Consider the following 23748-nt stretch of genomic DNA (forward strand, 5'->3'; position numbering starts at 1 on the left):
CTCTCCTGATTGGTGGAGATTGATTCCTCAACCTTTCATGCCTGTGTGGGGGCCGGCAGAGGTGGTGAGAGTTTGAGAGAAGAGAGATCCTGGCTCTTCTAGCTTCTAGCATGTAGACAGAAGATGGGCAATTCCAATTGTCTTCAGCTCCTGTTCTCACCAGCTCTGCCTCCTTCACAGATTATTTCTCCCTTTATGGGCCTGCCCAATGTCACACAGGGAGTAAGGGTCAAAGGTAGGATTTAAAGCTAAGTCCTAGGACTCTGAAGTCAGGATTCTTTACATTGTGGTGAGTAACTTGAGGGGATCAACGAAAGGTTTGCTTGTTTGCTTTTGAGAATGAGGGAGGCTGGAAAGGAATCAGAAGTTTGTGTTGTGTTTCCCTGTATTCAGCTAACCGCCTTGAAAAAATCAGATACAATTTGTGCCCCTATTTCCTCTATTCTGTCTTCTAAACACTCCTTAATCTGGGTTCCATCCTTCAACTAAAACTTTTCTCCAAAGATATCAATGTCTTTCATTGCTAAATCTGCTATCTTCTCACAAATCTTCACCTGGCTGCATCATGTGACAATGTTGACCAACTTCTGGATATTTTCATGACTCTGCTTTCTCCTAGTGCTCCTATCTGTCCAATAGTTAGTGGCCATAACATGCATGAAGAACACCCCCAAAAAATCAAAAAGCGTAGTCAGGCTTCTTGATCATGCATGTTATGGCCACTAACCATTGGTGTCTCCCAAGGCTCTGTCCTGAACCCATTTGTCTTTTCTCTAAGCACTCTCTCACTTGGTGATCTCATCTACTCACCAATGGATTTGGGTGACGCTAGCCAATCAGCTTGAAGCAGTGTGGATGGACCACCTCTCCTCAGGAAGCAAAGGGAGTTTGGACAGACAGTTCCTTGCTCAAACAAGCTGGTGGTGGCAGAAGACTTGCAAGAAGAAGAAGGCCACGCTGAACTCTTATCTCTCTATAAGATAGGCTTCAAATCTTTCTGAACTCTATGTGTTCTCTCTTTACTTTTTAATAAATGCTTAATGCCCAAAAAATGGGTGCTAAAGCTTCTAATTTATAAGTAAGTCCCAGTTAGCTTTCCCTACAGTTGGGACAGGAATAAGGTAACCACATATTTAGTTTTACTTGTCACACAGTGGAGAAATTCAGGAAAGGTTGGGAGCCCAAACCAGAGGTAGGAGAGGGTGGTTTTCCAAGTTACTTTCCTGGGGTCCTGGGTTTTGTTATGTTTTGGGTTGGTTTTGCCTCTTCTTCCAATGTTTGCAAAGAATCTCGGTCCTGAAGATGGCATTGGCTGCATCCCAAGCGAGAGCCTCAAATTTGTCCCTGACTTGGACCACCAGTAGGTTGAGGACCGCCCAGGGCAAGGAGCAAACTGTGGCAAGCTGGTCTATTAGCATGAAGTGTAGATGTTTCTGGGGAAAAAAGAAACCAAAAGTTGAGCCAAGAGGGCCAAGTGCCTGAAAGTGGAGAGGCAACCCAGGTGCAATCTGAGCTCCTGTCCCAGTGTTTCTCTGGCCCCCACGGCCCGCCCCCTCCCCCGCCCACAGATTTTGAAAATCACCAACAGATCTGTCTCTAAGTCCTATGGATCACAGGGAGAGCAGAGGCGCTCTTACGAGGAATGAGGGGCAGGAAGGGCTGCCTGCTCTGGGCTCCAGGTATCTGATCCGAAAGCAGAGCTGGAACTTCAGGGAGCCCAGCTCGGGGGCTGGATGATGCGGGAGGGTAAGCACGCCGAGCGCTTTCACAGAGCCAGATGTGCACAGCAGCCGAGATGGGTGTTGCTGGCAGAGAACAGAGAGGGAGGGACGAAGAGGTTCAGAAGTGGGGGTCTGGCTGAGCCAGAACTGGGAGGCTGCAAGTGAAGTGGTTCCTTCTCATGCCCTCCTGACTGAACTCAGGATGGATGCAAGAAGTCTGAGGGGGGTGGGCGGTTCCCGACTGGACATTAGTTTCTAGATGAGGCTCCCAAGAGATTTCCCTTTGGCTCAACATGGGAGTGTTGGGACCCCTGGGAGGGGAAGTCCAGGTCAGAGTGAAGGGAAGCTATCTCTGGGGAGGAATCCTGCATGGGCAAGGGAGAACTGGGTGTGCAATAAAGAGAAGTTAGATTTTGCAAGGGATGGGGAGAGGAGGGGAATCTGTCTAAGGACTGTCAGTCATCACATTTGAGTGCCTTCCAGGACACTTGTGATGATGTGGAAAATCACATGTAGCCTCTGACCTTGTCTGTCTCAGACAGGCCCTGGCCTTGCTGTGTTCCAGCTACAGCTGCAGACCTGTTTCTCCTTTGTCCTTTGTAAGGTAATCACTGACCTCTTCCTTGTTTGCTACACTTGTATGTATCTTGCCACTATACCATGCCTACTCTTTTTGTATACAACCATGTGGGCTACAAGACTCGGGCCCATTGTTGAAGGTCAACTCCTGTGGGCCAGCTCATAATAAACTCTCTTTCTCTCTCTCTCTACCTCGAGTACTTGGCTGAGTACTTTCTGTGTCAATCATACTGTAACCGTGAGGGGACAGACAGCTCTAGGGCAAATGGGCAGGAGGGAAGTTCCCTGCTGCTTGGGGGAGTGAGGAGGGCACTTGTCCATGGAGTGAGGGCCTGGGAAAATGAACTGGAAGAAGGAGGGTGTCTGCCAGCACCTGCACTCACTGCAGCTCTGGGGCTCCCCAAGGACCCGAGGAGGGAGCTCCTCCTAGTCCCTAGCAGCTCTCTGCATGATCAGTTTAACCCAAAGAGCTCCCACTCTATGGAGAGCCTGTGCAGTGGCAGAAACAGTAAAGTGAGTGCATGGGCCCTGCCCTGTGAGTTTCCAGTCTTGTCAGTCACTCTAGCCTACAAACAACTGTGATACAGTCAATAAAAGTTTCCACAAAGGGCTATCAGAAGCCTGTGGATGGAATAATCATTTCCAATGCAGGGGATGTGGGAGGGAAATGAGAACTCATAAAGAATGAAGATCTTTAGGTAAGAACATTTTGAGCAGGTGGACAATACTCTTCTCTGGTAACCTGGGGAGGAGGCCTGATTCCCCAGAGGGCTTGGCCCAAGGGAGACAAAGGCAGACAAAGATACACCATTTCTACTCCACTAGATTTTCTCCATCCTAAGAGTTGTCAGTATTATCATTCCAGCCGACTGTGTTGAAGGTTTTACTGCTGAGCACAAGAGCACCAGCCCATGTTGTGTTGTTGTCCCAGGGACTGAGGGGGCACTTTGTCCAGCTGAGGACTCTGTCTACAGTCTGGCAGCAAACTGCCTCCCCAGCCTCATTTCCTACTACTTAAATCCTCTCAGTAATACAAAGATCCAGTCCAAAACCAAAAACCAAAGCAAAACAAATTTAGTCATCTTCCCATCGACACTCTCTTACCACCCTCCATAAACAATGAATGGCAGGTCTTTCTAAGTCTACCTCCATAGCATCTGTAGCACTTATCTCAACACCCAGAGGATCACCACACTATTTAAACTATCCTGATACTCTGCCTGGATTATTGTGATGATCCCCCATTATGTTCTTCCTGCTTCCAGTCTCTGCCTCTGTGATCCATCCTTCACACAGTTAACAAGATATTCTTCCTATAGCAGAAGACAGAATCCTGTCATTTTCAGTGGCCCCTATTCATTCTACTACAAAATGCCAATTTCCTTGTTTGACATTGAAAGCTCCAACTTGTTTGAGATCTTTCATTGTATTAGATGATGTTCATGCCACCTTCTAGCCAGACTGGCCTTCTTGCTGCTTCAGGGACTTCCCAATACAGGAAGTGAATGAGGAGCCAGGGAGCTGAGCAAGAGTAGCCAGCACTCAGGGTGGGAAAGACTAGTTGAATTCTTGACTGAATCTCCCCTTTCCTCTTTCTCTCCATTCCAAAGAACACTTTACCTTCCCTTCCTTGAGGGCTCCTGACTGTCGCATGTGTCATTGGCCGATCAGGGTCCCATGGTTAATACCAGATCATCTCTTCCAATCAGCAAAGGCCTTGCTTGATGATGTCTTAGGTGCTAGGCAGATTAGACTCCTGGGTCTTCATGACCCCATTTTTATGCGCTTTTCTTGGCAAAGATTCCAGAGTGGTTTATCATTCCTTCTCCAGGGTCCCCCTTTTATAGTTGAGGAAACTGGGGCAAAGAGAGGTTGTGGTTTGCCCAGGGTCACATAGCTAGTAAGTGTCTGAGGATGGGTTTGAACTCAGGTCTTCCTGATTCCAGACCCACAACGTTTTGAGCAGGAAGATGATACTCTTCTCTGGTAACCTGGGGAGGAGGCCTGATTCCCCAGAGGGCTTGGCCCAAGGGAGACAAACGCAGACAAAGATGCACCATTTCTACTCCACTAGATTTTCTCCATCCTAAGAGTTGTCAGTATTATCATTCCAGCTGACTGTGGTGAAGGCTTTACTGATGAACTCAAGAGGGCCAGCATATGCTGTGTTGTCCCAGGGACTGAGGGGGCACTTTGTCCAGCTGAGGGCTCTGTCTACAGTCTGGCAGCAAACTGCCTCCCCAGCCTCATTTCCTACTACTTAAATCCTCTCTGCAATACAAAGATCCAAAACTATTCTGAAAGACATGAGACATACTATCCTCCTCCACAATAAGAACTAATGGAGTCTCAATGCAAAATGAAGCATACATTTTTTTAAATGTATTATTCTTGTTTCTTGGTCTGCATTTTCTTTTGCTTGGGGTGTGTGGGTGGTCAGTCCAAGTCTCCTGTGAGAAAAAAGGTTTTTTTTTATTCTGGGGGGTAGAGAAGTTAAGGGGGGACAGTAGACAAGAGGCAAGCAACCCAGTAGAGAGATGGAGGGGGGAGACGAAGAGGAGATGAGAAGAAGCGCAGGTGGAGGCCACAGGGCAAGGAGCAACCTAGGGAGAGGGGGGCGGTGGCAGCAGCAGCTGGCCACATCCACAGAGGGGAGCAACCAAGGGGAGGAGAAGATGAGAAGGGAAAGAGAGAAAAGAGTTCATGGTGGCAGGCGAGAGATGCCCAGGGGGATAGAGAAGCAGCTGAGTCTGGTGTATCGAGTTTACAAGTCATATCCTGCTTTTCTTTGTCCTAAGTTTGTTCCACATCAATAAACCCTGGGGTTTTTTGCTTTTATTTGAAAGGAGGCTTTTTAATCTTGTTTCTTATCAGTCTGGGAGAAAGAGTTGGGGAGGGAGAAGGCCCTTACTGATTGGGTCCCCATATGGGGCTTAACAAACCTGAGGGATCTTGAAAAAAAACCCTTACAGATTAGAAGCTCCAGTCAGGAGCTTACAGACTGGTCCTTACCAGTCTAGGAGCTTACAGCATAATTATGCATGTTTAATATATATACAATTTCTTGCATTTGAACTATCAACGGACAGAACCAGCCTCTGACCTGTGAATGACCACAACTGAACAGAGCAGCTAAAGACAGAAGAGTCAGGAATGAAAGAGAAATTTTATTTTCAGAGTGAGGAAAATGGCTTGCAAACAAGGACACATGTGCCTGGGCCCTGCCATGGTGTGGAGGCCATAGGCAGTCAGTGTGGTGAGATCTCAATACTTATACTTGTGGCTTCCCAGTGAGCTATAGCCCTGACAATAAGGGGTAAAGCCAGAATGTGACAAGTTTGATTCATTGCAGAACTTTCCAAGTTTATCCAATCCTTGTCCTGCTTAGAGATCATCTGATAAATTGTGTGATTTTGCCAGAGGGTGAGATCATGCAGAGGATGATGGCAAAGGATTATTATCTTGCCAAGCTTAGGGCACAGCTTGCTTGCTGGGCTGAAGCTCTGGAAAACAGAGGGTCTCCTAATATTTTGCCAGAACTAAGTTCTTGCCTCAGACACTTATGAGCTTTGTGGCCCTGAACAAGTCACTTCATTTGTTTGCTTCAGTTTTTTTATATGTAAAATGGGAAAATAATAGCACCTGCCTCCTAGAGTGGTTATGAGGATCAAATGACATAATAATGTTAAGCACTTAGCACAGTGACTGGCACATAGTAAGCGCTACATAAATGCTGGCTACTCTCCTTCTCATCCTCAGCAGGAGCAGCAGCAACTTGACACCAGGCCCAGTGCTCCATCCACTACACCACCTAACTGATGCTCATGCCTCCCAATCCCCCTAGGTTGGACCTCAGAGGCCTCCTCTCCCTAAAACCATTTTTCTAAGAAGGGCTCCCATAGCTTCAGCAGACTGCCAACATGGCCATGACACCAACATGGTGGAGAATCCTAGACTGAATGATCTCAAAGGTCCCTTGCAGTTCCATGGTCATGAGTGCTCAGGGGATGAAGAAGGGATGAGGTTCTCTCTAAGCATGAGCCAGGACGAGCCCCCTCCTTTACTGACTCCAGGCCCAGGTCCTTCTGGAACAGACTAGAAGAGAAGCACAGTGTCCTCAGGCCTGGACAGGGCCCTTCACTGGGTCCTGGGAGGGGAGCTGAAAAGGAGGAGCAGCTATGACTCCAGGCTGAGGGGAGGAGGTGTTAGGAGAAACAGGACAAAGAGCAGGGAAGATCAGAGACTCTGACTATGGGAAGAGCTTCCAAATGTCTTATTTCTGAAAATGAAACAAATTCACATTTATCCACAGAACTCTTGGGCATCAGCAATGCGGAGGACCTTAAAGATTCCCAGCCCATTGCTGTGCCCTCCTTTTCCAGACAAAAGCACAAATGCATCCACCCACCCATAGCTGAGCAGCCCCAAGTGCCAGATCCATGTGGTAGAAAGGCTGAGAGTCACCTATTGGGACTTGGTCCTTAGATGTCACAGCAACACAATGTTAGGTCAATGAGAATGGCTGGACAAAGCAAAGCAGTCTGGGAGAAATAGCTCTAGAATCACACTGGGACCACAGGACATAACAAGCTCCAAATGGATACACAAGGGGCTGTGAGGTGGCACAGCACATGAGGCTGTCCATTTGAAGCTGGGAAGACCTGAGTTCAAATACTGCTTCAGACACTTCCTAGCTGTGTCATGGAGGAGACTTCATCTCTGCCTGTGTCAGTTTTCTCACCTCTCAAATGCAGACAACAATGGTGCCTACCTCCTGCAGTAGGTGTGAGGTCCAAATAAGGTAATCTTTTTGAAGTACTTTGCAAACCTTAAGACACTATTTAAACTGTGTGACCCTAAGCAAGTCACTTAAACCTCATTACCCTGCCCCAAAAAAGACACTATATAAATGTTAGCTGTGACTGTTAGAGAGTATCTGTAGGTAATCTAATTATTAAAAAATTAACAAACAAAAGGATCCATTTTTATGGCTATGGTTAGTTCAGAATTAATAACCCAGTGAGGAACAGCAGTGATCATCAAAGACAAAGAGACCGTTGTGATCAGGTAAAATTAGAACTTTTTTCATAAATGTAATCAGAACAACTAGGCTATGAAGAAAGGTTATTGAGAGAGAAACTCTTTACACCAAACAGCTCTGATAGAAGTCTGATAGCCAACATATCAGGGGATTGGACAAAAACATATTAAGAAACCTTCCCCAACAAAAAATAGGGTCAAAGGATATAAACAGTTTTCATATGAAGAAATGCAACCTAGCAATAACTTTATAAAAATAGCTCTGAATTACCAATATGAGGAGATCTTCAAATTAAAGCCATCCTGTGGCATGAATTTATGCTCATTAAATTAGCAAATCCTTTAAAAATTATCATCTTCTGTGGTAGAGGTGGCATGGGAACACAATGGGGAAGTGTTTGTTGAGCTTCAAATGGGTCTAACTGTTCCTGAAATTCATGTGGGATTTTGTGAAAAATGACCCAGTGGGGGCAGCTAGGTGGCACAGTGGATAAAGCACTGGCTCTAGATTCAGGAGGACATGAGTTAAAATCAGACCTCAGACACTTGACACTTACTAGCTCTGTGACCTGGGCAAGTCACTTAACCCTCATTTCCCTGCCAAAAAAAAAAAAAAAGTCCCAGTGATCCCACCCTTGAGTGTATGCTCACAAGAGAGTCAATAACAGAAATAATTATTCCAAATATCCCAAAATATTCATAGCAGGACTCATGGACTTTTTTTTCAAGGAAACAGAATAGGTATCCATCAATTGGGAATGGCTGGACAAATTGTGTATGTGAAAAAATGGGATAATGATGAATCTGAGGAATTCAAAGAAAGCAGGTGTGATGATTGGAATGACACTACCTGCTGGGGAGTTACCGTAGGAAAGCTCCACCATGAGGAGAAGGCATCTGAGGGCAAGCTATGTGGTCAGGTCCTTGGCATCAGGAAATGATGTTTGCTCATGGGTACTGTCAATCAAGGTTACCAGCCAATTAGCTTGGAGATGTATGTGTGTGAATGGATGGGATATGGCCCGTTTCACAGGAGGCTTGAGGGATGAAGGAGGTGTGACTCACTCTCTTTCCTCAGGACTCTGGTGGAGAGTGGAGCTAAAAATGTGCTCTCCCTTTGATGGATAGATGAACCTAGGCCTTTCTCTCTTCACCAAATTCTTATTCTCATTGATAAATGCTTAAAAGTCTAAACTCTTGCTAAATTTTATAATTTATTGACAACCATTCATTAGATATTTTAGACAGAATAGCTAGAATTTTAGCCCCTTACAAAAGGAAGACATGTTGACAAATGCAGAGCAAAGAAGAACCAAAATTTTCACAATAACAGAAATGAAGACCACAGAACGCTGACCAAATGCAATGATCAAAACCGGTCGTTCATGATACTGGAGAATCTTGCCTTTCTCTGGGCAAACAAATAGTGGGTTATGGCGTGGAATATTACCTCCTTGATTAGGCTGTTTTCTTTAAAGCTTTTGTTTTTCTCTTGGAAGGAAGGGAACTATTGGGTGGAGAGGGAGGGATGGTTGGTAAGTTAATCTTGTCAAAAGCAAAATGCATTAATAAAATATTTTTAATACTGTAAAGATATTATGTGTGTGAAAAATAGGAATTTTTCTTAGTGGAATTAAGACAACATTTAAAAAAAGAAAACCTAAGAAGAGTTATGAATGAATACAAAGTGAAGTGAGCAGACTCAAGAGAGTAGTTTTTACAATTGAAAAAATTGTGAAAATAAACAACTGAAAGATTCAAGAATTCTCATCAATGCACTGACCAACCAGGATTCCAGAGGAAACATATGACCCACCACCAGACAGAGAGATCCCAGGCAGATTAGAACATATAATTTGCTTTGTTTTTGACACGTCCAATATGGGAATTAGTTTTGCTTGATTAGCCATATTTTTAAATCATAAAAGTATTTTATTATTTTCTAGTTACATGTGGAGATAGTTTTCAGCATTTGTTTTTATAGGATTTCTAGTTCCAAATTTTTCTCACTCCCTCCCCTGTCTCCAAAATAGCAAGCAATTGATATGGGTTATATATGTACAATCACATTAAACATATTTCTTCATTAGTCATGCTGTGAAAGAAGAATCAGAACAAACGGGAAAAAAACCTCAAAAAAGAAAACAAAAATAGTAGAAACAGTATGTTTCAATCTGCATCTAGATTCCACAGTTCTTTTTTCTGGATTTGAAAAGCGTTTTCTATCATGAGTCCTTTGGAATTATCTTGGATCATTGTATTGCTGAGAGGAGTCAAGTCTATCACAGCTGATCATAACATGATGTTGTTGATAACGTGTACAAAGTTCTCCTGGTTCTGCTCCTCTCATTCAGCATCAGTTCATGTAAGTCCTTCCAGGTTTCTCTGAAATCTGCCTGCTCATCATTTCTGACAGCCCAATAGTATTCCATTATATTCATTTACCACAATTTGTTCAGTCATTCCCCAACTGATGGGCTTCCTATTCTTTGCCACCACAAAAAAAGAGCAGCTATAAGTATTTTTGTACATGGGGGTCCTTTTCCCCTTTTTATGATCTCTTTGGGAAAAAGACCTAATAGTGGTATTGCTGGGTCAAAGGGTATGCAGAGTTTTATAACCCTTTGGGAATAGTTCCAAATTGCTTTCCAGAATGGGTGGATCGGTTCACAGCTCCAGCAACAATGCATTAGTGTTCCAATTTTTCCACAGCTTCTCCAACATTTATTATTTATTATTTCCCCTTCTTGTCATATTAGCCAATCTGATAGGTGTGAGGTGGTACCTCAGAATTGTTTTAATTTGCATTTTTCTAATCAATAGTGATTGAGAGCATTTTTTCATATGGCAATAGATAGCTTTGATTTCTTCATCTGAAAACTGTTCATATCCTTTGACCATTTCTCAATTGGGAAATGACTTGCATTCTTTTAAATTTGATTTAGTTCCCTATATTTTAGAAACGAGGCCTTTATCAGAAATACTGGTATAAAAATTGTTCCCAGCTTTCCATCTCCCTTCTAATTCTGGCTGCACTGCTTCTGTTTGTACAAAACCTTTTTAATTTAATGTAATCAAAATCATCCATTTTGCATTTCATAATATTCTCCATCTCTTGTTTGGTCATAAACTGTTCTCCTCTCCACAGATCTGAGAGGTAAATTATTCCTTCCTCTCCTAATTTACCTATAGTATCATCTTTTACGTCTAAATCATGTGCCCCTTTTCACCTTATTTTAGTAGAAGGTGTAAGATGTTGGTCTATGCCTACTTGCTGCCATACTATCTTCCAGTTTTCCCAGCAGTTTTTGTCAAATACTGAGTTCCTATCCCAGAAGCTGGAGTCTTTGGGTTTATCAAACAGTAGATTACTATAGTCGTTTACTACTGTGTCTCCTGTTGATTAGCCATATTTTTACACACCTTTTGTTTTCCTGTTTTTTAATGAGGGAAGGAAGAAAGGAAGATTAAAAAATCAATTTTGTTCTGATAAAGCAAATGTGAAAATTGCAAAAGTAAAAATAAAACAAATCCCAGAACCTGGGAAGATTGTACAAATGAATAAAAAGGAAAGGGAACAATATCAGATGAACAATTGAAACACTAACAACATCACTGTAAAAGAAAGCATTTTGAAATTATTAAAAATTCTGATTAATTCAATAACTAATCACAATTTCTAGAGACCAAATATCAATTGTTTTTTACCATGGGATATAGAGACCATGAATGAAAGATGCAGAATGAGATGTACTAGGTCAGAGCAAATGAGTGGATTTGTTGTAATTGACTTACTCACTATGGGAGGGGGTCAGTTTGGGGCATGGGGAAATTTGGGACCTGATAATGGGAGAGGCATTTAAAAAAAGAAAAGAAAGAAAAGATTATCAATGAAGTATGGAAGATGCATAGAAGAGAGCAAGAAGGGGCAGCTAGGTGGATAGAGCACCGGCCCTGGAGTCAGGAGTACCTGGGTTCAAATCCGGCCTCAGACACTTAACACTTACTAGCTGTGTGACCCTGGGCAAGTCACTTAACCCCAATTGCCTCACTTAAAAAAAAAAAAAAGAAGAGAGCAAGAAGTTTAGAAAGAGAGAAAACAGACAAGTTTGGGAACTATGGTGTCTAATTCTATACAAATTTATCATGAAAATAATCTAAATGCAATATTTTTCCAGTAATAAACATTTTTATTTATAGTTTTGAGTTCCAAATTTTATCCCTCCTTCTCTCCATCCCATCTCCCTCCATGAGGTGGTAAGCAATCAGATATGAATTAAACAGGTGAAATTATGTAAAGCATTACCATATTAGTCATTTTGTATAAGAAAACTTGAATAAAAGAAAAAATGAAAGTGAAAAATAGCATGCTTCAATCTGTTCCATCTATATCAGTTCTTTCTTTGGAGATGGATAGTATGTTTCATCAATAGTCCTTTGGGGATAGTCTCATATCATTGTATTGTTGAGAATAGTCAAGTCTCTCACAGTTCTTCATGAAACAATATCACTGTCTCTGTGCACTATGTTCTCTTGGTTCTGCTCACTTGACTATACATCAGTTCATACCTGTCTTTCCAGGCCTTTGTGAAATCATCCTGCTTGTCATATCTTATAGTACAATCATGTTTATCACCTTTATATAGCCATTCCCCAATCGATGGGGATTCCTTTGATTTCCAATTCTTAGCCACCACAAAAAGAGCTGCTATAAATATTGTTGTACAAATTGGTCTTTTTTTTTTCTTTTTAGAATGTCTTTGGAATATAAACCTAAAAGTGGTATTGCTGACCCAAAGGGTATGCACAATTCTATAGCCCTTTGGGCATAGTTCCAAATTGCTCTCCAAAATGGTTGGATCTTTTCACAACTCTACCAACAGTGGATTAGCATCCCAGTTTTCCCACATCCCCTCCAACATCCAATATTTTCCTTTTTTGTTATATTTGCCACTCTGATAGGTGTGAGGTGATACCTCAGAGTTGTCTTAATTTGAATTTTTCTGATTAATAGTGATCTAGAGCATCTTTCATATGATTACAGATAGCTTTGATTTCTTTGTCTGAAAACTGCCTGTTCAAATGCTTTGACCATTTATCAATTGGGCAATAACTTGTATCTTTATAAATTTGTCTCAGTTCTCTATATATTTGGGAAATGAGGCCTTTATCAGAGATACTCTAAATGTAATCTATAGGGAAATGATCAGGTTTGTCAAGTTGCACATGAAACCAGTGCTCTGATCAAACCTAGTGACAGGAAACTGGTGCTAGATAAAGCTTGACAGGATGTGAGTGCATTAAAGGCAGGGGCTGTTCCAGTTGTGTCTTTCTATCTCCAGCACCTAGGACAGTGACTGGCATATAGAAGCTTATTAATATATACTTATTGGTGAATTGATTGGTTAGTGTTGATTTTCTCCCATGCATATATATACATATTTACACATGTATATGCCTATGTGTGTACACACACACACACACACACACACACACATATATATATATATATATATATATATATATATATATATATATGAAAAGGGCAGCTGAGAGTGCAACAGATAAAGTACCTGGCCTGGAGTCAGGAAGACTCATCTTCCTTAGTTCAAATCTGGCCTCAGACACTTACTAGTGTCTAAACAAGTCACTTACCGCTATTTGCCTCTTTACCAAGAAAACCGCAAATGCTATCACTAAGAGCTCGATAAGACTGAAACAACTGAACAACAACAACAAATGTATATATGAAAACTGCCTAAGGACAGGTAAGATGCACTTGTGTTTCCCTCTTCATTCTGGTACAGGGAAACAGCATGCAGGCTTCTCAGCACTCTTCTAGTTTAAAAGATTCCTATCTATGTATGTGAAATGATATATTTTGTCCAAATGGAGTTGGCCAGTATGTTTGTATTGCTATGGTCAACTTGACCAACAACCAATACACCCACATTTACTTGATCACATGCTCCCTGACCACTTTTCTTGCTGTTCCATCTACCTTCCCCCTGTATCAGTACATCTTAACCTTCTGTGTGTTACCTGGTGAAGTTGATAATCTGGTGATACTAACAAAAGCCTTCTCAGAATGTTATTGTGGTTTTGAAAAAAATTTTAATAATTGAAAAAACTCTTTCAACTCAGAGGTTAGTCAAAATGAAGATGTGATTTTTTTTCCATCCAAGTTTACCAAACACCTGAAAACTATCATCAAAACCCTAGGGAGAGGGGCGGCTAGGTGGGGCAGTGGATAAAGCACCGGCCCTGGATTCAGGAGGACCTGAATTCAAATCCAGCCTCAGACACTTGACACCTCCTAGCTGTGTGACCCTGGGCAAGTCACTTAACTCCAATTGCCTCACCCCCCCCAAAAAAAAAAAAAACTCTAGGGAGTTTACCCAAAGTGAAAAATCTCTGATATAAACAAATATAGGTTTTATTTTTAAGTCTAAGTCCCTTTCTCACTGAGAAATCTTCCCTGGGTATCCCAGACTATCTTCTCTGAACTCCTTTGGCTGACATAGCCTTGACTTCAGAAGCTAGCATCTAGTCATACCTAGTCAGAATCCTGTATTTTTTACCATTGTTACATATGTGCACCATTGATTTCCCAGTTACCCAGAAAGCAGCTTACAGCCCCTTAGTTTCAGTCTTCCCTGTCAATAACTTCTTATTGTTTTTCAACTTAATAATCATGGCGGGGGGCAGCTAGGTGGCACAGTGGATAGAGCACCGGCCCTGGATTCAGGAGGACCTGAGTTCAAATCCAGTCTCAGACACTTAACACGTACTAGCTGTGTGACCCTGGGCAAGTCACTTAACCCCAATTGCCTCACTAAAAAAAAAATAAATAAATTATCATGGTGGGGGGTGGCTAGGTAGCGCAGTGGATAAAGCACCGGCCCTGGAGTCAGGAGTACCTGAGTTCAAGTCCGGCCTCAGACACTTAACACTTACTAGCTGTGTGACCCTGGGCAAGTCACTTAACCCCAATTGCCTCACTAAAAAAAAAATAAATTATCATGGTGGTTTTTTAAATCATCAAGTATTTTTTGGGTTTTCTGACACCCTTCAGTGTTTCTCTATCTCATGAAAAATTTTACATCCTGGTTAAATAAATTAAAACCAGTTTTTTTGGTTATTTCAAATATTTTTATTAAGAGTTATCTGCCAGACATTTAAAATACCCATTTTTGATGACATACTCCATTGGAGAGAGAGAATACAGAATGTAAGTAACCATGGAGCTGAGGAATCTTCTTGATTTGGGGAAGGATCTGAGAGTGCACTGCTTTTTGGTCAGCCTTGCACTGCTCTATAATCTCAGATTTCTCTTTCTCTGTGTCAAAAATCTCTCCTTCTTGGTGTCTAGGTTTACGGAGCCTCTTCTTCTTGAAGTAAGCATCAGTAAGATGATTTGGAATTTTCACACCTGAAAGGGTAACCCTGGTAGAGGTGGCAATCGCCCCTGTGGGGGCCAGTGAGCATGATGAGAACAGTGCCCAGGGTGAAGCTAGATCCTCACATGCTGGCTGAAGGGCTTTTTGCCATGACTTAACAGCTTTCTAGGCACATCCTCAGTAGGGTAATACCCAGGCATTGTGTGAATCTTCACCACTCAGGTTGCTCCATTTGTATCACCAGCAACTGGCTTGGAGATGGTAGCAGGCACCTTTTCTTTCTTTTTCCTTTCAATCCCGGTTTTGGGTGCAATAGCATACTTGAATAATTTTTTTTGTTAGTTCCTTAATCTGAAGTTTTCTTTTTTATCTGTTTTCTCTCACAACCTGGCTAATGTGGGGATGTTTTCCATGACTACTCATGTATAACTTATATTGAATTGCTTGAGTTCTTGGGGGTGGGGGTGGGAAGGGATGGAGGAAAAGAAGTTGGAACACAAAGTTTTAAAAAATTGATATCAAAATTTGTTTTTACATGTATTTTGGAAAATAAAATTCTAAACAGAAAAAAAAATGTTTCTACAACCACATATAATTATCGGCTAAGTCTACAACTTTAAAAGGTCCACTACCAAGAATACTAACTACTGAGCTAGATAGACCAATCAGGAATAGTCACCTACTGAACTTGGTAGGACCATATAATGAACTTCAGTTGTGGCAGCATCTGTTTGTGGCTCTTCCTCACTACTTTGCTTGTTTTGTGACTCTTCTTTTAGATGTGAACTACATTGATTGCATTAAGTGGTTTTTCTAGCAGATATGCCTTATTCTGATTTTGTTGTGTGTCTAAAATCAGTAGTGTATAAATACTTGCAAGCCCTATTGGGGTATAAAAGCCACCGAGGCCCTAGGCTCGAGACTTTTTGGTCATACACCTGAGGTTGGCTTTATTGTGAGATAGGCCCTCTCTCAATAAACTCATTTCCCTACGGCTTGGAGACTTTGCTGTTTCTTTTTCTTCATGGGACTTAGAAATTTTTGTGACACTCTGAGACCTGCACTGAACCTTTCTGTACCTCAGTCTCTCCATCTGTAAAATGACGATAATAACATGGGCAACATCAGGGATACTAGGGCTAAGAAGACACAAAATCTTTTACTCTGAACCTGTGAGCTACAGAGGGACTGATAGGAAAGGACGAAGGCAAAGCCAAGATCCTTATAGTGCAAATTATATACCTGGGATTAGAAGCCCTTTGCTTGGCTGACCCTGACCCCAGTGCCCACATATGTGACTCTAGAAGGATGTTGCCCTAACAACTGTTCACGGTGGGCAACCTCAGTATCTTGACATGGTCCTATGTGTGTTTAGTGGGGAGCAGCAAAGGGCCAGGACACCCTGATAGTAACCAACCACAAGTGATGGGAAAATCAGAATTACAGAACCTGAGAATTGTTAGGCCCTGCAGAGGTCAACTAGTCTAACCAGAGAAGCCAAACTCAAATAGAAACTTTTGTTGTTGTTGTTCAGTCATGTCTAACAGTTTGTGACCAAATTTAGGGTTTGCTTGACAAAGATACTGGTGCGCTTTGCCATTTCCTTCTCCAGCTCATTTGACAGATGAGGCAAACAAGGTTAAGTGACTTGTCCAAGGTCAAACAGCTAGTAAGGATCTGAGCTCATCTTTGAACTCAAGAGGATGAATCTTCCTGACTCCAGGCCCAGCACTCCATCCACTGTGCCACGTACACCTACCTGCCCCCAAATAGAAATGGGAGCCACTAATCTGCACACAAGGATTCCTGCAGACCACACATCAACTTGATTTTAAAATGATATGTTACCTCCTTTATTCCAATTTCACTTCTTTGTTAAATATTTCCCAACCACCCTTTAATCTGCTTCCAAAGCACTCCAGAACTTTGCAGCCAGTCAGCAGGCTGTGTACTTGACCCCTCTGTCAATCCTATACCTGTATGGAATCCTCTCAGTAACAAAGCCCACAAGATCTGGTCACTCAGTTTCTCTAAGGAGGGGCCTCCTGAAGCTGCCCCTCCTGTTCATGGACATCTGTAATTATGAAGAAGGGAGCTATGGAAAAGGAGACTGTGGGGGTCACAGGGTTTAAGGGTCAGGGTAAGAAAAGCTGCTCCAGTTCTATGAGAGAAGTTTCCTACTTCAGTGAACTAAGTATTCATCAGATACAAAACAAAGATTTCTGTCCTGCTACTTGTAAACCACAGTGGGACAGGGAGTCTTGTGAAGAGAGAGAAGACAAGTCCTCCATGCTCAGGCCCCTACAAAGGGATGACTTAGGCAAGAGGAAGCTTCTGGGCTCACAGAAGAATAAAGCCCCACTCACTCTAAGCTTTTTTCCCACTTCCACCCCAGGCTCCTTAACTCAAGTCTGGCCATGGTATAAGATGGCTCACACCCCAAGGGAGATCATCCACCTCCTTATCCTCACTTACTATCTCAAAATCCCTGGTCTGCTTAGGAGATGAGCAGAGGCTCAGAGAGAGGCAGGCCTCTAACCTTGATGCAAACACTGCGTCCTAGGCACTCAGTGTGGTATGAGCCACAATGCCCCCAAGGGAACCTGGGCTCTGAGCTGCCCTATTTGTAGCAAATGTTTCCTCTTAATTAAGTAGCACACATCACCTAGAAGAGAGTAGGGTCTAAGTCTCTGCCTGCTCCCACCACTTTGTGACTGCCTTCCTTGGATCAATAGCTGAACTGGACCAGCCTCAGACACTTAAAACTTACTAGCTGTGTGACCCTAGGCAAGTCACTTAACCCCGATTGCCTCACCAAAAAAAAGTAATAATAAAAATAACTGAATTGGAAAACTGCCCCACACAAGGACTTTGGAAAAATGAACACTAAGGTGGCTTTGGATGAGGGGAAAAAACAACTGTCCAATGCTAAGCTAAGATGTTGTTGTTGTTCTTTGTCCTTTGTTCTCAAAGAGGATCAAGACATTATGTCTTGACTTGTGGTGAATTGGATTTAAGAGGGAGGGCTGTCCAAAGTTACCAGCCTCACTCTCATCTTCAGAGACATCTGGGTCTTGTGGCAAGATAGATACCAGGACAACTGCAAATGGCCAAAGAAGTTAAGGGACTTGCCCAGGGTCACACAGCTACTAAGTGTCTCAGGTCACATTTGAACTCAGGTCACCCCAACTTCAGGGCCAGTGCTCTCTCCACTGTACCTCCTAGCTTCCTCACTAAGGTGAGATGGTAATTATAAGACTGACCTTGTTAGAAAACAGAGAAGAGGGGGCAGCTAGGTGGCACGGTGGATGGAGCACCGGCCCTGGAGTCAGGAGTACCTGAGTTCAGATCCCGCCTCAGACACCTAACACTTACTAGCTGTGTGACCCTGGGCAAGTCACTTAACCCCCATTGCCTCACTAAAAAAAAGAAAAAAAGAAAAAAAAAAGAAAATGGAGAACAGAATTCTAAATAATTAAAATATTTTTATTAGGAAAGAAATTCTAGTGCAGAAAAAAATAGTAGGAAAGCCTGGTTTTTCCAGGAGGGTGAGTCATTCAGAAGGGGAGACTTGGGGAAGAGGGAAGGTGTATATGTATAGGTGGACAGGGAAAAACTGGATCTAAACATGCATAGGGAGAGACTCCAGCAAGGTGGAGAAGGGAGAGGGGCTCCTTTATATTTCAAAGTGATATATTCCCTTTTGGTTAATTCCATGTTCAGACCCTTCCCTTCTTCAGAGGGGAAGAAAAGCCCTGAACCTGAGACTGAAAAAGGGGACAGGCAGTCATCTGATGCAGTGGCCATCACCAACAGAGATGGAGCCCCAGGGCCCTGGACTGAGCCCTGAGCAGAGGCCCAAGAACTCCTTAGGGAGGCTCTTGCAATGGAAGAAAAGCAGGGACACACACACCAGGGTGGAGGAAAATGACAACAAAACAGAGAGAATTGAAACTCTTTGAAAGTGGGTGCTGAGGGGCAGCTAGGTGGTGAAGGGGATAAAGCACTGACCCTAGATTCAGGACATGAGCTCAAATCCAGCATCAGACACTTGACACTTACTAGCTGTGTGACCATGGGCAAGTCACTTAACCCCAACTGCCTCACACACACAAAAAGAAAGAAACAAAGAAAGACTTAAGAAAGAAAAAGAAGGAAAGAAAGAAAGAGCTGAGGGAAGGCCTGTGGGCTAAGAACCAATCAGCCTGTTTGTGCACGGTTCCACTTACCGGAAGAGTCTGTAGCCTGGGCTCTGTCTGAAGTCAGAACAGACCATGCCAACAAGCACACCCAAATCAAAGACAACCATCTGCACATTCACCAGATAACAATACACTGTCCCTTCCCAGGCTCCTTCCCCTCTTTGCCCAGCCCCCACCAGCCATCACAGATTCAGCAGAGCAAATAAAAGAATTCCTAGAAGTCCTTAAAGTTTAATTTATTTTTGCCTTCATGTGATCAGAACACCACCACATTGTCATCCCATCCCCCCCAAATCCCCCATCCAAATGCAAAGCTCAACTGAGATTGTGGAAAAAGCTGAAGATTCAAGAAAAATAATGCATTATGTTTGTTTCTGCAGGAGTAAAAAGATCAGAGTTCAGTGCAACCTCAAATGTGAGGGGGGGGCTCATTCCCAAACCCTTCTGGCCCTGACTGCTGGTTGTCTCCTTGAAGAATGAGAAGGCAGAAAGAAAGGAGGCAGCAGGGGGGGGGGGGTCTTAGAGAATAGGCTGAGGGCATTGATGGTGCTTCCCTGGGGTGGGGCCAGTAGAGAACAGAGATGATTCCTGGGGTCAGAGCTGGAGAGAAGCCAGAGGACAAAGGGAACAAGGCAGGAACTGGAGACTTGAATGTCCTTGTTTTCTTTCTCAAGCCCACAGAGGGCAATGCTCTCAAGCTGTAGGAAAAAAAAGGCAGATTAAGGGGGATCCTCAAAGTCCCCTCTGGGCTTAAGCCTCTGATCATTCTGAAGAGCCTGGCCTCACCCCCAATGCAATCCTCACCCCAAGTGCCCCCTTTACACCAGCCCCTCTCCAGCTCCAGGACCCCCAGAGTCTCACCTTTGGCTGTAAGAGAGACATCTGACCCCTGGGCACTGTCATTGCCTGGAGACAAAGGAAGGAAACAACCCAATCAGGGACATATTTTCCAGAACTGGGGCATGAGAAGGGAAGAGAACACTAGGGAAAGGCTGCTGGGATAAGCTTCTCCTCTGCCTTCTCATTTCTCATGTCCCAGAGATACCATGGGCTGGCCCCTTCTTTCTACCCCCCCATGACAACCCTGCACTTACCTGCAGCCTGAACATAGTTCCCTCCTTTTCCACCTGGAAAAGAAAAGAAAATCCATTGGGGAATCCAGGAGAGGAGACCATACTAAGGCCCCAAAACTTCACTGACTTGTCCTGGAGACAAACCAGATTATATCTGTGACTGCACCCGCCCCCTCCAGTCCAGCACCTAGATCCACCCATGGACACTTCCCAACCTCAGGTTCTGCATCATTGGGTGTCCAAGTCTGTTCTACAACCCTCAGCTGGGAGACCCCCAGTTCCTTTGGCAGAAATCCCCATATTCATTTCTGGTCTGAGTCTGAAGCAGTTTCCCCTCAGCCAGCCTGTTATAACCACTGCAAGGCATCCTCCAGAAAAGTGTTTTCTATTTACAGGCTTGTTCACCTAGAACCTTAGAGCCTCTAACAGTCTCTTAGATGGAAAGAGACAACTTGGGGACAGACTGAGAAGCTGCCAGGCTGGGGGAAGCCAGAATCTCCCCTGTGGCTGCTGCCTGGTGACGCCCTTCCAGTCTTGCCCACCTGACTTCTTGTGCCTCCAGATCACAACTCCAGCAGTGACTGCAATGAGGAGGAGGACAACAGCAATGCCCCCCACAATGACCCAGATGGATGAGGACTCTGGCTCTAAAATGGAAAAGGGAGATGGAAGGCCCTGAGCCCTCTCTGGCCTGAGAGTCAGTAACTCCTTCCCCAACTCCCCCCAATACCTCCACATCCCTCTGCTCTTTCTGGGGGGTGGGGGGGTGGCCTTTCCCCCAAGCCCTCCTCACCATCCTTACCCCATTTCAGGGTGAGGGGCTCAAGCAGCCCCTCATGCTGAACTCGGCAGGTGTATCTCCCTTCCTGGCCTGAGGGCATCCCCACAGCTGCCCACTTCTGGAAAGTCCCATCTCCTGCAGGCCTAGTCTCAATGGACTCTGTATCTAGCAGCTGTTCCTCCCCATCCCTGAGCCAAGTCAGGGAGATGTCCGCAGGGTAGAAGTCCTGGGCCCGGCACCGAAGGGTCACCTCCCCATCGGGGGCAGTGTGCCGGGTCACTCTGGCAGAAGGCGGGTCTGGGGACAAAGGTCAGAGGCATTTCCAGGCTCTCCCTTCTCCCCCTCCCCTCCGGGGGCACAAAGACAGACATGGGGTCAGGGAACATCCCACCATCCGGGTCCTGGGGTCCATGGGGTCTCTGGGGGTCAGGAGCCCTGGGCCCTGAAGCTGCAGGGATGGCAGAGAAAGGCAGGGCAGGGGCCTTGAATGGCCAGAACACTGGGGCAGGGCAGGACAGTACCTGCCCTCAGCAGAGTCTCCTTCCCCATCTCCAGGTACTTCTTCACCCACAGCACGCACGTCTCCTCCAGGTAGGCTTTATCTCTCTCCGCGATGCTCCTGTCCGCCTCCCACTTGCGCTTGGTGTTCTCAGCCTCCCTCGTCGCCGCCACCCACGTGGAGGTCTCCGTGTCCAGGGCGATGTAGTCGTGCCCGTCGTAGGCGTCTTGTCGAAACCCGCGCTTGAAGGTCAGGTCCGGGGAGACCTCGCAGCCGTACATGGCCTGGATGGTGTGGACCCCTGCCCCGCCCCCGGCCCGGGTCAGCACCGCCACTTTCCCCACCAGGGACTGATTCTCTGACCCGCCTATGACCCCGGATGACGCCGGAAGTAGTTTCGTCTGCCCCGGGGAGGGCCCCACCCCTGTGTCTCCAGTGGGACCCTCGGGTGACTGTGGGACGGTCCCGACCTCGCCTCTCCCCACACCCCTGTCTGTGGACCCGTGGACGTGATTTGTGCCCCCGGGGCCCCACGTCACGCACCGCCCTCGCTCTGGTTGTAGTAGCCGCGCAGGGTCTGCAGGCTCACTCGGTAAATCTGTGCTGAGTCCTTGAAGTTCCGCGTGTTCCGCTCCCAGTACCCCGGGTCCTCCTGGTCCACCTTCTCCATCCACGGCGCGCGCGGCTCCGCCCTCTGACTCGCGCTGTCGCTGTCGAAGCGCACGAACTGCTTATCGTCCAAGTAGCCCACGGCCATGAACTGCGGCTCCCCGAGCCCGGGCCGGGACCAGCCGGTGTAGAAATACCTCATGGAGTGAGAGCCTGAGAGGTGGGGACCCAGGCCCGGGGTCAGGGCGGTGACCTCGGAGCCCCAACTCGCGGTGACCTTTGACCTAGCCCCACCCTGGGTGTCGCCTCGGACTCCAAACCCCGCCCCGCCCCAATCACAGTCCCTCCACCCCGACCCTGCTGCTGCCCCAAGCCAGGCCAGAGTAATTCTCAGAACTCTGAGATAAGGAAAATGGCTTCACTGACAGCACCCCAGGCAGGTCCTAGTGCCCGTCACTTAGACCCTTCACCACCTTCTCCCCAACCTCGGTCTGGTCCCGGACCTCTCCCACTCCTCACCCTCAGCCCCCCACCTCGTGTCCTCACCTGGCCCCAGCCTCATCCCACCCTCTCCCACGGTCCCTGGGAAACTTTATTTTTTGGGGGGGTGGGGGGGCTGAGGTAATGGAGGTTAAGAGACTTGCCCAGGGTCACACAGCTAGTACTTGTCAAGTGTCTGAGGTCCCATTTGAACTCAGGTCCTCCTGAATCCAGGGCCGGTGCTTTATCCACTGCGCCACCTAGCTTCCCCAGGTGTAGCTTGGTTAAAGAGTTCCAGGCAGCTTGGTGGCGCAGTGGATAAAGCACGGGCCCTGGATTCAGGAGGACCTGAGTTCAAATGGGACCTCAGACACTTGACAAGTACTAGCTGTGTGACCCTGGGCAAGTCTCTTAACCCCCATTGCCCTGAAAAAAAAAAAGCGACTCCTTGTTCTCTGTCCTCACACTTGGATGCCGGGGGGGCTCCTGGACACCTCTTAGTAACGCCCCAAGGACTGTCCACCCTTTTTCCCTCCTGGTACCTCTGCCTCAGCGCCCCTTGTCCTCACACCCACCTAACAATCCACTCACACACCACCAAACCAAGGGACCGACCCCAGGACACCCACCTTCCTCCCAAAGCACAGCTGAGGGCTGCCAGGCTAGTGGCCCCCAAGTCACCCACCCGCTTATTCGTTGCCTCTTCCTTTCACCCCCACCTCGACTTCCCCTGAGATTAAGCAGCTTTTTCCCGGGAAACCCACTCGGGGCTGGTATCGGGGGAGCTTCCTGTAGCCAAACCCCTCCCCACCCACACATCTCCCCTGGATGTTTTGTCCAGTCTCCAGGCGTCTGCTTAATACGATTCTCTACTCACCTGCCCAGGTCTCTGTCAGGGCCAGGGCCCCCAACAAAAAAAGGGAGCGCATAAGAGGATCCATGGTTGACAGACAGAGAAGGACAAACTCAGTGAAAGCGAGTTACACTGGGTTTATATAGGGACCGAGCCTTAACTTCTGATTGGCTGCCCAGAGGCTCTGCTACCCAATAGCAAATGTAAGACCAAAAACGTCACTGGTAAATGGGCAGACTGAACATCCAAAGGTTCGGAGACCAAAACTGAAACTGGCCAGAGGAAATCCCCAGCTTTGTAGACCTTTCATCTCTCTGTGTTATTCCCAGAACAGTCTCCCTCCCTCCCTCTCATCATCTCTCCAGGAACACACAGCTCTAAGGCTCCCAGACTGAACCAGAGAAAAATAAGGTCCCAGCCTTCAACCCTTCTCTGCTGGCCTTCCGACCCCCAACCCCTCTCAGTGTGACCCTTTCCCCTCCTTGGAAGTTAGGGAGAAAATTTCCCCACA

The 23748-nt window shown here is 45.6% G+C and overlaps 1 protein-coding gene across 1 annotated transcript; it reads right to left on the minus strand.

Moving 5' to 3' along the window:
* Positions 1-19163: 19163 nt before the first annotated feature.
* On the minus strand, positions 19164-23418 carry LOC122753161 (patr class I histocompatibility antigen, A-108 alpha chain-like). The gene is made up of 8 exons (XM_044000316.1): positions 23262-23418; positions 21839-22117; positions 21318-21596; positions 20818-21093; positions 20558-20662; positions 20037-20069; positions 19804-19848; positions 19164-19640 (listed from the first exon to the last, which is right to left on the minus strand). The coding sequence occupies exons 1-8, from the start codon at positions 23323-23325 to the stop codon at positions 19636-19638; spliced, it is 1086 nt and encodes a 361-aa protein (XP_043856251.1). The 5' UTR covers positions 23326-23418; the 3' UTR covers positions 19164-19635.
* Positions 23419-23748: the final 330 nt, after the last annotated feature.

Source organism: Dromiciops gliroides, chromosome 4 (genome assembly GCF_019393635.1).
Source record: "Dromiciops gliroides isolate mDroGli1 chromosome 4, mDroGli1.pri, whole genome shotgun sequence".
Classification (NCBI taxonomy): Eukaryota; Metazoa; Chordata; class Mammalia; order Microbiotheria; family Microbiotheriidae; genus Dromiciops; species Dromiciops gliroides.